The sequence below is a fragment of the Pinus tabuliformis genome, chromosome 5_2 (assembly GCF_031772625.1).
Source record: "Pinus tabuliformis cultivar Carrire ecotype Pingquan chromosome 5_2, CPIR1, whole genome shotgun sequence".
NCBI classification, from domain to species: domain Eukaryota; kingdom Viridiplantae; phylum Streptophyta; class Pinopsida; order Pinales; family Pinaceae; genus Pinus; species Pinus tabuliformis.
In genome coordinates this window covers 519,590,365-519,606,463 of record NC_142306.1, presented here as the reverse complement: position 1 = coordinate 519,606,463, position 16,099 = coordinate 519,590,365, and the positions used below count along the sequence as shown (strand labels likewise).

At 35.8% G+C, this 16,099-nt stretch overlaps 1 protein-coding gene across 1 annotated transcript; it reads left to right on the top strand.

Moving 5' to 3' along the window:
- Positions 1-8,167: 8,167 nt before the first annotated feature.
- On the top strand, positions 8,168-10,156 carry LOC149159967 (uncharacterized). Its single transcript, XM_089434479.1, is given in 3 exon segments — positions 8,168-8,587; positions 9,121-9,246; positions 10,121-10,156. Coding segments are annotated over 3 exon segments (582 nt in total).
- Positions 10,157-16,099: the final 5,943 nt, after the last annotated feature.

The following is a 16,099-nucleotide window of genomic DNA, read 5'->3' as shown; positions in this document are numbered from 1 at the left end:
ATTAGCACCAATATATCCTCATAATATACCTAGACAACAACTGAAACTGAAGCCAATCAAAATTTAAATCATGGCAAGCATGACTTGTCAAATAATTTAAACTTAAGTTACATTGGCAATAGAGAAGTCTATTTTTCCTAAAATCAAATCAATCCACCATTGTCACTGAGGCTTTTATTCCATGTGCATGTAATGAGTCCAAAACACTCAAATGATAGTCAAATTATTATTTTTTAAATTGCTTCAAAAAATATGCCTTAAGGAGTTGCCCAACAAAGAGTGGATTGCATTAAACTAATAGGTATTAGACTACTAATGGACCCGCGTGCAAGCAAATGAATGGCCTATAGGAAAGATAGTGTCAGTTAGAGATAGATTACACGTATCCATTAAAGAATTATATGGAATGTCCTTGCTAAGATGAAGGGACTAGAGAGAATACCAAAGCCTGTTTCATTTTCATTTCAAGATCCAGTAGTAAGAGTATACCTAGTAGTAGACCCTCGTCAATGACAGGACAAGCAACAAGCAATACAGTCTTCCATCTTTTTCTTCTTTCTCATAGCGTTTAAGAATGTTAGGAACTAACAAAGTGCAAATGTACTAGGTTTTAACATATATTTGTATACTTGTTGAATTATCACAATATGCACAACTGAACAACATTCTCTAGGTTTGAAAATATGAAAAACTAAATAAATTCTCCATGTACAATTTATATCATCCTACATGCTCTATGACATTATACATATATAACAAACTGCAGGGTACTGGAACAAATGGGCTAAGCATAACAAGAATGCTCCAATGTAACTTCAAGTTGGCAACATGTAGTACTTCCTCTATTTCGTGGGAGCTCTGGATACATAGCCTTTTGAAAGAGCCTCCTTATTGGATTTTGGTAGCGACATGTTTGCGCCAATGCATAATACATAATGAAGGGTTCCATCAATCTCAACCACATATATACTTTGTATAAACCCATGAAGACTACACTCAAGTTATGGTAGTTCATCCAATAAAGATTTTGCAAGTGCCCTAGGATGGGTCTATAATCTAAATTTTAGTTTTAATAATGCTTTGCAATCCAATAAAGTTGAATCCTTAGAATCAAATGCATCACCCGATCTAGAAAAGACATTTTCCTGCACTTCTTCATCTGCAAGTAAACTAGTGGAGAATCATTTTTAGATAATCTAATCATAAGCTTCCATTTTTGTCCCACATGTTGCACTTGTTATAATTAAATGTGGTGCACTGAAATAGAGTTGGAAAGGAAGCAAAAATTGAACATTTTAACCTCTTGTAAACTTATTATCTTGTATTTTTCATCTTTTCATCGTCATTTATCTATGTCAATACTAACCCTCGTCCTCTATTATACCATTTTGATATCTATTATTGCATGTTGAAGGTTTAGGACTCGATTTCAGAAGTTCTATCAATGACCTCATGTGTGATACCATCTGGAATTTACTAGAGACAATATGTTGGCACCAATATATCCTCATAATATACCTAGAAAATAGCAGAAATTGAAGCCAATCAAAATTTTAATCATGGAAAAAATGACTAGTCAAATAGGTTAAATTGCATAGGCAATAGAGAAGTCTATTTTCCCTAAAATCAAATCAATTTACCAATGTCGCATGAGGCTTATATTCCATGTAAATGTAATGACTCCAAAACACTAAAAGGATAATCAATTTTATTTATTTTAAACTGCTTCAAGAAACATGCCCCGAGGAGCTACCCAACAAAGAGTGGGTTGCAATACTCTAATAGGTATTAGACTACTAGTGGGACCCTTGTACAAACAAATGAATTGTCTGTAAGAAATATAGTGTCGGTTAGAGATAGATTCTACGTATTCACTACAACATTATATGGAATGTCCTTGCTAAGATGAAGGGACCAGAGAGTAGAACAAAGCTCATTTCATTTTCATTTCTAGATCCACTAGCAGGAGTATACCTAGTAGTAAACACACACCAATGATAAGACAAGAAACAAGCCATACAATCCTCCATTTTTTGCTTGTTGCTCATAGAGTTTAGGACTATTAGGAACTAACATAGCGCACATATGCTAGGTTTTAACATATATTTCCATACTTGTTGAATTATCACACTACACACAGTTGAACAACATTCTCTAGGCATCAAAATATGCAACCCTGAATAAATTCTCCATGTGCAATTTATATCATCTCACATGATCTATTACATTATACATATATAACAAACTGCAGGGTAATAGAACAAATAGGATAAGCATACAAAGCATGCTTCGGTGTAAGTTCAAGTTGGCAACATGTAGTGCCTCCTCTATTTTCATGGAAGCTCTGGATACAAAACCATTTGAAATAGCCTCCATATTGGATCCTAGTAGGAACATGTTTGAGCCAATGCCTAATCCATAGTGAAGGGTTCCATCAATCCCAACCACATATATACTATGTGTAAACCCATGAAGATTGCACTCAAGTTCTGGCAACTCATCCAATAAAGATTATGCATGTGCTCTAGGATGGGTTTGTAATCCGAATTATAGTTTTAATAATGCTTTTCAATCCAATAAAGTTGAATCCTAAGAATCAAATTCACCATCCGGTCTAGAAAATACTTTTTTCCTACACTTCGTCATCTGCAAGTAAACCAATTTAGAATCATTGTTAAACAATCTAATCATAAACTTCCATTTTTGTCCCACATGCTGCACTTACTAGAATTAACTGTGGTGCACTGAAATAGAGTTGGAAAGGAAAAAAAAACTGAACATTTTAACCTCTTGTAAACTTATCATCTTGTATTTTTCATCTTTGCATCATGATTTAACTATGTCAATACTAACCCTCCTTTCAGTCCTCTATTATACCATTTTGAGATATATTATTGCATTCCGAAGGTTTAGGACTTAGATTTAGAGGTTCTATCAATGACCTCATGTGTGATACCATCTGTACTTTACTAGAGACAATATATTGGCACCAGTATATCCTCATAATATACCTAGACAACAATAAAGTGAAACCAATCAAAATTTAAATAATGGAAAACATGACTTGTCAAATAATTTAATCAAAAAAGCACCATAGATTAAGTTGAATAGAGAAATCTATTTTTGCTAAAATCAAATCAATCCACCAGTGTTGCATGAGGCTTATATTCCATGTGCACGTAATGACTCCAAAGCACTGCTTCAAGAAACACGCCCTGAGGAGCTGCCCAACAAAGAGTGAGTTGCATTAAACTAATAGGTATTAGACTACTAATGGGACCTGCATGCAAATAAATGAATGGCCCATGGGAAATATAGTGCAAGTTAGAGATAGATTATATGTATCCAATATAGCATTATATGGAATGTCTTCGCTAAGATTAAGGGACCAAAAAGTAGAACAAAGCCCATTTCATTTTCATTTCTAGATCCACTAACAGGAGTATACCTAGTAGCAGACCCATGCTAATGACAATACAAGAAGCAAGCAATACAATCGTCCATTTTTTGCTTGTTTCTCATAGCGTTTAGGAATGTTAGGAACTAACAAAGTACACATATACTAGGTTTTAACATATATTTGCATACTTATTGAATTATCACACTACACATAGCTGAACAACATTCTCTGGGCATCAAAATATGCAGAACTGAATAAATTCTCCATGTGCAATTTATATCATCTCACATCTCTATGAAATTATACATATATAACAAACTACAAGGTACTAGAACAAATAGGTTAAGCATGCCAAGAATGCTTTGGTGTAACTTCAAGTCAGCGACGTTTAGTGCCTCATCTATTTTCGTGGAAGCTCTAGATATACAACCTTTTGAAAGAGCCTCCCTATTGGATCCTGGTAGATACATGTTCGAGCCAAAGCCTAATCCATAGTGAAGGGTTCCATCAATCTCAACCACATATATACTTTGTGTAAACCCATGAAGACTACACTCAAGTTCTAGTAGCTCATCCAATAAAGATTCTACAAGTGCTCTAGGATGGGTTTGTAATCTGAATTTTAGTTTTAATAATTCTTTACAATCCGAAAAAGTTGAATCCTCGGAATCAAATGCACCACCCAATCTAGAAACTTTTTTTCCTGCACTTCTTCATCTGCAAGTAAACCAGTGGAGAACCATTGTTAGACAATCTAATCATAAACTTCCTTTTTTGTCACCCTTGTTGCACTTACTATAATTAATTGTGGTGCAATGAAACAGAGTTAGAAAGGAAACAAAAATTGAACATGTTAACCTATTGTAAACTTAACATCTTGTATTTTTCATCTTTGTGTCATCATTTATCTATGTCAATACTAACCCTCCTTTGAGTCCTCTATTATAACATTTTGAGATCTATTATTGGATGGCGAATATTTAGGACTCAGATTTAGAAGTTTTATCAATGACCTCATGTGTGACACCATCCAGACTTACTAGAGACGATACATTGGCACCATTATATCATCATAATATACCTAGACAATAGTAGAAAGTGAAGCCAATCAAAATTTGAATCATAGCAAACATGACTTGTCTAATAATTTAAACAAAAAACCACCATAGGTTAAGTTGCATAGGCAATAGATAAGTCTATTATCCCTAAAATCAAATCAATCCACCAATGTTGCATGAGACTTATATTCCATGTGCATGTAATGACTCAAAAACACTAAAAGGATAGTCAAATTTATCTTTTTTAAACTGCTTCAAGAAACATGCCCCGAGGAGCTTCCCTGCAAAGAGTGGGTTGCATTGAACTGATAGGTATTGGACTACTAGTGGGACCCACGTGCAAACAAATGAATGGCCTGTAGGAAATATATTGTCGGTTATATATTGATTCTAAATATCCATTATAACTTTATATGGAATGTCCTCACTAAGATGAAGGGACCAAAGAGCAGAACAAATCCCATTTCATTTTCATTTCTAGATCCAATAGCAAGAGTATACCTAGTAGCATGACAAGCAACAAGCAATGCAATCGTCCATTTTTTTTATTATTGCTCATAGTATTTAGGACTATTAGGAACTAACATAGCACACATATACTAGGTTTTAACATATATTTGCATACTTGTTGAATTATCACACCAAGCACAGCTAAACAACATTCTCTTGGCATCAAAATATGCAGAACTAAATAAATTCTCCATGTGCAATTTATATAAGGTACTAGAACAGATAGGTTAAGCATATCAAGCATGCTTCGGTGTAACTTCAAGTCGACAACATGTAGTTCCTCCTCTATTTTCGTGGAAGCTTTAGATACACAACCCTTTGGAAGAGACTCCCTATTAGATCCTGGTAGATCCATGTTTGAGCCAATACGTAATCCATAGTGAAGGGTTCCATCAATCTCAACCACATATATATTGTGTGTATACCCGTGAACACTGCACTCGAGTTCCGGAAGCTCAACCAATAAAGATTCTGCAAGTGCTCTAGGGTGGGTCTGTAATATGAATTTTAGTTTTAATAGTGCTTTGCAATCCAATAAAGTTGAATCCTGAAAATCAAATGCACCATCCGATCTAGAAAATACTTTTTCTTGCACTTCTTCATTTGTAAGTAAACCATTGAAGAATCATTGTTAGACAATTTAATCATAAACTTCCATTTTTGTCCCACGTGTTGCACTTACCATAATTAATTGTGGTGCATTGAAATAAAGCTAGAAAGGAAACAAAATTTGAACATTTTAACCTCTTGTAAACTTATCATCTTGTATTTTTCATCTTTATGTCATCATTTATCTATGTTAATAATAACCCTCCTCTCAGTCCTCTATTATACCATTTTGAGATCTATTATTGCATGCCAAAGGTTTAGGACTCAGATTCAAAAGTTCTATCAATGACCTCATGTGTGATACCATTTGGACTTTACTAGAGACAATATATTGGCACCAGTATATCCTCATAATATACCTGGACAATAGCAAAAAGTGAAGCCAATCAAAATTTGAATCATGGAAAACATGACTTGTCAAATAATTTAAACAAAAAAGCACCATAGGTTAAGTTACATAGGCAATAGAGAAGTCTATTTCCCTGAAATCAAATCAATCTGCCAGTGTCGCATGAGGCTTGTATTCCATGTGCATGTAATGACTCCAAAACACTGAAAGGATAGTCAAATTTATTTATTTTTAAACTGCTTTTAGAAACATGCCCCGAGGAGCTTCCCTACAAAGAGTGAACTTTCCTCAGGTTAGATGCGAGGTCCATGTTGTCATTATTTAACCAAAATTGTAGGGAAGAAAATATTAGCCATCCTTTGAAACTCATACACTAGATGACGACCTAACACTCCATTGATCTCACCAATGAACTAATGCCCCATATGCTAGGATAACCATGGTTGAAATTTTATAAAACTAGATCAAAGATATGCTCGTGAGATTAAAAAACATGCATACTAACACATTGGAAGTTGTTCAAACTCTAAGGACTTATCCAGTGGCTGCCACTGAAAATGCCAACCATCAATATCAAAACCATGGAAGGAGAGCATGATTGTCTTTCACATAAAAATAAAGGTATGGAAAACATAGACATCAGTCACTTGAAACAAAATTTAACCTTACTTGAGGATATCGATAGAATATAAATGGAAAATGGGTCAATTTGCTTCTCCAATAGCAACAAGGTTTTTCAAGAACAACTTGCATTGAAAGAAGGAAATGTATAGATTAAGGACTTGTAAAGATTTCTTTTAGAAAAATATGAACAAATTGCTTTGTTGGAGAGATCAATTTTGGAGAAGAACTCAACAATGTCAGCTTTTCATAGGCAGAATGATGGATTGTTGCAGATAGTACATGTTGTCAGAGATTGTACAAAGAGGGGAGAAACTGAACATCAGGTAGTGCTTAATGATCTTGTGGGAAGATTAGATACAAGAAGTTCTCTGGATTTATCCTTGCCTCAGTACAAATGTTATGGGGAAAAGCTGATATCAGAAAATCAGATTTCTAGTTCTCATTAAGAGCTAGGACTATTGAAATTTGAGATGTTAGCAAAAACTTTGAGTAGGAATTCCAATGCCATTTGTTTGCCATATTTTCATGCAGAAGGGAATAAGAAGACATAATCAATGTTCAGAGAAACATTTGGGCAATGGAGGAAAATTCTACCATTAATGGGACAACAAAGATTGTTGAAGACCATGTTACTAAAGACCCATATCTATCAGACAATTTATCTGTAGAGATTGCAGATATTATTCTAGAGTCAACATTGAAAAGCGCGTCAAAAGAGAAACTAATGTCTCGTTATATAAGGGTGGTGACTACTTTGAGAAGAGATAAAGAGTTACTTTTGTCTGAAAAACATAAGAGATTTACAGGCTTAAGAGGCAATGCTTGAGAGAAAGATGCAATCGTAGAGAGATAGTTGCACTCAAAATAAAGCTTGGTTATACGACTAAAAAATTGGATGAATTTATTAAGGGGAATGGACAATTGGTTGTGTCAAGAAGATTTTCAGATTAGGAGTCTGCCATTACTTCTGAGTTGGATGATGAATTGCAAGATAACAATAAAAGTATGTTGGAGCTTATTGCATGGGAAGAAAAGGAATACAAAGAGTTATTTGATAGGATAGGATCATAATAGTCATCAAGAGAATGTTACTTATTGGTGCAGATAGAAGATTTGGAAAATGAGAAGGAAGATATCAAACCAACAAACAAGAATGAAATAGATATACTGATTATTTGTTTGAATGGACTATCAAGGACCAAACTATGTCCTTAAATTTGGCCATTAAAGAATCTGTAGAGCTGAGGGAGAAAAAGAATATGCTTGAAGATATTATTTGGGACAAAGACAGGACTTTGAGTTTAGCTCTAAAGGAAAAAGAAAATTATAAGCAACAAATTAGTTTGAGGGAGAAACTGCTAGAAGAGAAGGAAAATGAATTTAAAAAGCAACAAGTTTTGTTACACCAATCCCTAAAATAATGGCAAGAGTTGAAAGAACAAAACAGTATGCTTGAGACTCTAACATAGCAAAAAGAGAGAACCTTGAATTTATTGACAAAAGGAACAGGGGGAGATGAAGAAGTAAGTTGTTTTGTTGGAGGAAGTTGTGCAAGAAAGTAAAAATTGTACAAGGGCAACCTCAAATGATTTGGAAGGAGCAGGGAAGGAGAAAATTATGCTTGAGGAAACTATTAGAGAGAATAAAAGAACATTAGATCAAGTTATGAATGAGGAAGAAAAGAGAATGGAAATTGAGGAATTAATTGCAGAGCAAGATATTGCCTTGACATTCGCTCAAAAAGAAATTGAAAATCAAACAAATGAAAAAGTTCTACTCAAAGAATGTCTTGAACATAAGGAAGTATCACTTGAGTGGGAATTGATGCAGATAAAGGAAAAAGAGAAACAAAAAGATTTCTTTGATGCAAAGGTGCCAAAGCTTAAGGATTGCATCATAGACTTAGAAATGAATCAAAAGCGTAGTGAAATGAAATTAACAAGGTATATTAGGAATGTCATGGATGCATCTTTGAAGTTTGAAGAAATGACATTGGAAAAACTCCATCACAACTTCCTAAGGTAATGAAATTTGACTGTCAACATTTCTCAAATCATCAATTTTCCTATCGTCACTTGAAACATGACAACATTCATGGCAACTGAAGTTTGAGTCATCGCTTTACCAAAGTACATATTTATCGTCTATTTGTAGGACATGTTCACTTGCATTAAAAGAAAAGTCTATTTATAATTTTATAACATTTTACTAGCAAATAAGATTATAGTTTTTCTTTTTAGATCAAGATTCTTGAAGTAAATTGTCCATGTTGATCAATATTTTATGACCCAAAAATATTTACACAAGTTGGATTTTCTACATATGGCCAGTATTATGGGTTGCTAAAGTGGTTATTGGTGTTTAATCTGGTCTTTGTAGATTGCATGAATTTGTTTTTATGCAAATTAGTGGACACTACAACTAATTGTTGAATGTGATGGTTGTGTAAGATTAGAGTATGATTATTCTTCCCTTCATTGTCTTGAAGATAAATGTCAGATTGTTCTCTTATCAAGAGTTAAATTAGTTAAGGTTATTTGCATTAGCATTGGTTAATGTTCTTTCTCAAGTTGAAAGAAGTCGAGCAACAACTTGTCATGCTTAGTGGGCTAGTTAATTCATTTGCGGCAAGGGAGTCACATTATATAAAAATGTGTGACAGAAGATATTGCAATCTCCATAAAGCTAAGGAAGAGGTAATAAGAGTTCTATTATCTCTATCATCTTTTGAATATAATGATAATAATTACCTCAACTAGTTACTTTTTTTTTCTTCACTTTGAAATGTATTAACTAATGTAGCAACTTGGTAAGGTTTCTCTAATTTTGCGTGCCTTTTGTCCATCTTTCATTATTCTTTGGTTTCTCAAAACATTAATTTGAGTACAAAAACTACATATATATATTGATATGGCTTAGCAATTGATGGGTTTGCTATGCACGTGTACTTACAATTTACACTGAGACTTAACTTGTATTTAGTGTTCCATTGGGATGTGGCTCCCTTGCTTCCCATGCTTCAACTGAATAGATAGAACACACCTTGATTTCAATTTTCAACATCTTTAGAAATGCCTTTAATCCACCAAATCCATCCAATTACCCCCCAGTTCATTGCTTACCATTCATATTAACAGGAAGTGGTAAACTCTATTGCACACATTTCAAATACTAGAAACCAGTTCGCTAGCTACTCCAATTACAAGGGGTCTGCCTTGAGAAATGTCTACCCATGCACTCCATTTTGCCAAATGGGAGGAACATTTCCCCAATGTGTAGACTATGTTTCCCAAAAAAGGGGTTGTCTGAGCAACCCCCCAGGAAAGGGGGACACTTGGGTGCTCACTTCCTCTGTCCCCCACCAATTTTTTGCCCAACAACCCTTTAAGACAAAACAAGGATAGGGGATTGAGCTTTAAGGAGTTCGTGATCTTGGTACTTAATGGTAATATTAAATTCTTAAAGTAAAAGTTGACATTCTCCTTTATCTTACCTTTTCTATCATAGGTAAGATAAAGGAGAATGTCAAATTTTACTTAAATTTTTAACATTGCCATTAATTGTTTCCAGATGTTTGAGAGTGGTTCCAACGTGATTGGTCTTTAATGGAGAGTATAGTTTTACATTCAATTCAGAGTTAATCAAACTTAACATTTTTCAGGATTTTAGGACTGGAAGGATTATAGCATCTCCAGTGGATTCTAGCATACATGAAGGTATGGAATTGGCATTAGCCAAGACCACTAAGCTATGGGATTTTTCATCATGTAATCATGTACAAGAATTAATATAGAGTCTAGACATGGGTCTCCCTCTAAGTTATCATTTATGTATCATTCTTATTTTCTTGCAAGATAATGTGTTATTTAAAAGAAAACTATATATCTATTTTTTATATATTACATTTTTCCCATATACCCATTTTGAAGGGGTTCATGTTTTGAAAACTTGTACACATTTTCGCATTTCATGCAACTTGGTTGGAACCACTCTCAAAATGTTGGAACAAGTGATGGTTAAAAATTTAAGTAAAATATGGCACTCTACTTTGACTTTTTAGGATGACATTCTCCTTTATCTTGTCTCTCCTATCATTTTGCATTAGGAATTTATTATTAGCAATAATGACCAGTGTAACAAACTCCTTAGAGCTAAATGCTCTATTTTTGTTTTGTTTTTAAAGGATCCTTGGTGTGATAGGGTGATATTTTCCTATGGATCCCACGCCCCTTATGGGAACTTGGGTGGGCTCATAGAATTCCAAAAAATCACCTTGAACATCACTAGAAATTGTCAAAATGCCTTGGAAATGTGGTAGATTGTTTTATATGAAATTTCCAAATCTAGAAATGTTGTACAATATGGACAATAATGTTTCTAGGGTCTTTCCTACCATTTTAGTATTTCTAAGCATTTTGGGTGCTGGAATGTTGCTTGGGTAGGCATTTCCTGCAATATAGATTCGTATGTAACTTATGCCAGGAGTATGGGCACTTTATCAAAGACTGTTAGGAGAAAAACCATTGAATTAACCCATCCCCCATATTGAAGAAGGAAGTGGCTTCAAAATGGTGTCAAAGTAACAATAAATAAATAAGTACTCCAAAAGTCCATGAGAACAAGAACATTAGCCCCATAAAATCTCAAAACAAGTACAAGGTTGTGAATATTGATGAATAGACAAGCTAGGGTGATCCCTTTTAAGGCATGGTGAGGACAAATCCTCATATTGATCCAATCATATTGGAAACATAGGATAATGAAGAAGGGAAATCCTCGCTAGTCATTTAGACCCTTCATAGAATGAATATGTTCATCCCACGCATGGGGGGTGCTCTAAAAATACAATTGTCTCCAACTCTCCCTCAAAAGAATGGAACGTCCCTCGTTTGACTTCATCTGGTCCTATAAAATTTGTTTGGTAATGGTATCCTTTGTGACCAAATGAATATGAAGGCAACAAAAAACAAGATGGAAATGGGGAAATGATGAAAGGGAGTTGGAAGCAACAAAAGTGAAGCTGTCAAAAAACAAAAAAATAATAAAACAAGATTTTGATATTCGAAATATAGGGAATACATCTCATAAAATAGGACAGACATCTCATGGAATTGTAGGTAGTTGGCTAGCCTAGAAAAAAAGGAGAATTCTAAAAGCATTTATAAAATAGGAGAAGTCAGTGATAGTTCTTCTACAAAAAATCAAGTCACTTAAGTCTTAGTAGGAAAAATATAGAAACAATATGGAAATGACCCAAATGGATCATACAGGAAGCTAAAGGGTTTTTGGAAAGTCTTGCCATCCTTCGGGATCCTAGTATCATTACTATAGAAAATCATTAAATATCTGATTACAGACTCGGGTGGAACAACTCATATTGATCACCATTTTTAGATCATCAATGCTTGGGTGGTAAAAAATATCATGGAAAAAAGAATTTCCATCTCTCTCGAAGAATTCATATCAAGTTTTTTCCCAATTAACAAATTTATTACTAGAGAATTTAATTTGTTTTTGATAAAAAAGGAAAAGAAAGGAAGGAACATCAACAGGTTCCCTTGAGGGAAGATGGTGAAAGGTATAATGCATGGTTGGGGTTTGAAGATGTAAACTCTAAACATGGTGTAGAAATTTTGGATCTCTGAAATTTCCAGCTCATAAGAGGTTACAGATCTACATCACAGAGATTTCAACCCTATTGATGAATCTTATTTCTTTGGAACACCTGCAAGGAACTTCAAATTTTCCACAACACTTCACTTCCAAGCAATCTTAATGTGTAGACACCATAAATACATCAAACTTAGATCTATTCAACACCCCTAAGGGTTAGATCTAATTAACAACACAAAACTGGAATCTATAGTGACATGAAACAATAATAAAACAACCATATACCAAATCTAAAATTATAAAATGGCTTGCTAAATTAACAAAAAAAATAGCCTAGGTTGCCCATTAAATCAACCCAAAAACTAAGACATAAACAATAGAACTCATATTTCAAATTAGTTGTATAACATTAGTTTGTGACAATAATCAATTTACTTCTCATTTACAATAATGAAGATTATAGTACAACACCTTTGTGCATCACAAGCTGGTACACATATGTCCTTTCAACTTATCCCAAGAAACGACTCTTAAGGTTTGGGAATCATGCCCAATCACAACAAACCCTAACCAACAATATGTTAACCAAGCAAGGTGTCTCGCTAAGCTCTACAAGCTAACCCTCGTAGCTTGAAAATAAATCAAAATCACATTCACTGATTTACTCCAGCATAAGCAGACAACATATTGTGACTTTGATTGTTATTCAGGGACAGAAAACTGCACTAAACCTTGAAGAAAAGTGCACAAGATATGTTGTTCAAATTCTTGAGCCGATACTCTGCAATTTCGCAACAGAACCAAACATGGCCCATTTTATTCTGATTCCAAAGAGCCCAATTCCTCTGCACTATCACATAAGTCATTCTCCAGGGAAAAGCATGCAATAACTAAAAAAAATGACTTTAATTGAATGATTAATGTGAGATCAACTGTGTTTATTACTCAAAGAAACAAAAACAGACAATGATTGTCAATGGTATCCATAAGGTTCAAATTCCCCAAAAACATGTTTCACCTTTTGGGTTTTGTCTGTACCCACCAACTGTTTCTTGGATGAAGGGATCTTCCTAAAATGTTGTAAATTGGATGCATTGTAATATTGTCAAATTAGGGCAGGGCACTTGGAAAATCTGATAAAAAATATATACAAATAAAAAGGGCAAATGACAAACCAAATGATAACACAATTCAATCAATTATTACTACTAAACGCAATTCAAGAGAAAAACATGTACACAGGGTTCATAGCTAGAACTACTAAGTGTGAACTGGTTGCTAGTATTGAAGCCAAAAACAATATCATAATAATATGAAATGCATTTGCATGTGCATGTTGTATAGGTATTTTTTGTGCAAAGACGCGGATGGTGTTTTGAACACATGGTAGATAGAAGAAAATAAATGTGAAAACAAAAACAAAAGTTACTCACCACTTCACAACCATCACATTGAATCATGAAATGGTCTTGATTATAAGGTTGTTCGCATTTATAGAATCTGAAAGAGAAAGATGAAAATAAAAAATTTGGCCTCCAAGGGTTTTGAAACTAAAAGAAGAAGAAGAATGAAGTAGAGTGTTACACAGTAATTTATCACTGCCTTCCTGTCAGTCACCCTGCTGTGCCCAGAATTCACAATCACTAAGTGCTTGATCCCTGAACTGGCTTAAAAACCCATTTTTCCAAAGTTTGGTTCATCAGCGCGTCTGTTCCTAAAATAACCGCGATGACAGGCGCCTTCCAGTGTATTCTGTGCGCTGCCATCGCGGAAGAACATCACTTTTCCGCGATGGTCCACAGCGCGCCTTTCCCGTGTTCTTCCGCGCTGACGTGGCTTCTTCAGTTATTGATATGCGCTGCCAGCGCGACAGTTTCCCTATAATCCGCGCTGATCCAGTTTGGGCGAATTTGTTCAAACAACCTGCCTTCCAGATCTCTCCAGGCTTGGTTGTTAGCTTTGTGAATGTCGACTCCCTTCTATGGCATGTCTGTTCGACCCTTTCCAACAACTCCCCTTGAAGATAAGCTCATCCTTCCACCTTTTTAGGAGACTCCTTCTCCTATATAAGCTTCCACCATTACCATGAGCAGAGGGTTTTTGGATAGTTAGACTTAGCTTGGAATAGCTTGGATTGTACAGAGCTTGTAGTGCTCAGATTGCTGCTATAGGTTTGGTGTGTTAGGTGTGGAAGTGATTGATTGCTTAGGGAAGGTTGTTTGTGACATTTGTGTGAGAGAGAGAGAGTTGTTTGTCTTGGGAGAACCATCCTCAAAGGTGAATGCTTGAGATACATGCTGACTGATCCCTCCTGAGAAGATTACCGACGTCAGAACATTTGGTTGTACTCTTCTCTATTCTGATTAATAATAGATGACTGCTATTATTGTTCCATTCTCGTTTGTCTATGCAATGGGTAAATATGAATTATGTCTTTTCTGACTGACATATGGTTACTTTTACTAGATTTCACGCTTGCGTTTGCTTTCCCTTCGTGTGTGCAGGTATCTATTCGCGGAGATCGCGGACGATTGTGACCAGCTGAAGGGAAGGAGCGAAGGCAACATCTCTTCGTCAAACGACAGCGCAGGAATCCAAGTAGGTGCTCTTTACTTCTTGTTTAATTGTAACTAGGAACATGCGTGGCAGCATTGTGTGATTGTTGCTAGACCCTTGCTGGGCTAGTAGGGATCGCCTCTATCCGTAAAGGGGATTTACCTCTCCAACAATTTGGCGACTCCGCTGGGGAACAGCCTTTTTGTCTCTTGAGTCCGCTTTTGTGTTTGGCTTTGATTGATCTCTTTTCGAGTTTTTGGGATTGTCTTTTTTGCTTATGAACTTTCTGGGCGTTTCTGGGAAGCATCTTTATTGTTTAAAAGCTCTTGCATTTGGTTTGGGAATTTTTTAGTTTGGCCTTGCTTGTTTTTTGCGCTCAGCGCGTTTTAATTCCAAACAGTCGCGCTGACATCGCGTTCCTGTTCTTTGGTTTTCTTTCCATCGCGCCTGTACGTCTAACAGTCGCGCTGACCTCGTTCTCAGAGACAGCGCGCTTTATTCGTGTTCTTCCGCACTGACATCGCGCCCCCGCTTCTTTGTGGTTTCGGTCATCGCGTCTGTGTGCTTTATATCCGCGCTGACCTCGTTTTTCCGAGACAGGGCGCTTTATTCCTGTCCTTCCGCGCTGACGTCGCAAAGTTGCTGAAGGCCTCCCCCTGTCAGCGCCAAGTTGCTGAAGGCTACCCGCGCTGAGCCTGAAAAACTCATTTTTGACCAAATTGGCCTCCTGAACCTCTTGCTGTGACTTTCCTTTCTTCTCTCCACCTGTCTATCGAATTGTTTTTCACTGTCTGGACTTTGAACTGTTTGATTACGGAGCTTAGCTTCATAGGGTTTCGTTTTGCTCAGTTTTGAGTTTGCAAATACCTTCCCTTTTTGCTTTCGCTGCTTGGTTCGTGTTCCCACCATCACTTTTGCAATTGCTGGATTGTGTTGTGTCTCTAGTTGACTGGTTGTGACTTTCGTCCTTCGGGTGTTTGCCTTTTTCTATTGATTTCGCGCTCCAACTCTAGGGCATCTAGAGGTTGCGTGTGTGTCAAGCTTACCGTAGGGAGCTTGTTTGTTTGTTCGACCAGCCAAGTTCAGATCTGTTCATGCACTTGTTCAGTGATTGTTGGAGTGCTTTGGATTGTGTTTCCAAGTGGTTTCTTTTCGCTTCCTCCTTGCTTGCAATCCTTGCTTGTCTTACAGAGCTTAGATTACATAGCTCGTGCAGACCTTTGTTTTCCTTTGATTTGGAAGCTTTGGTTGAATGTTTAGGGAACTTTGTGTGCTTTCATTAAGTAGTTTACTTGGTGTTCCGGTTCCTCCAAATTATTTTAGATGCTTTGTGTCACTGAAAGAAAATCAAACTAGTAGCTTTGCCTTTGAAAATTGAAA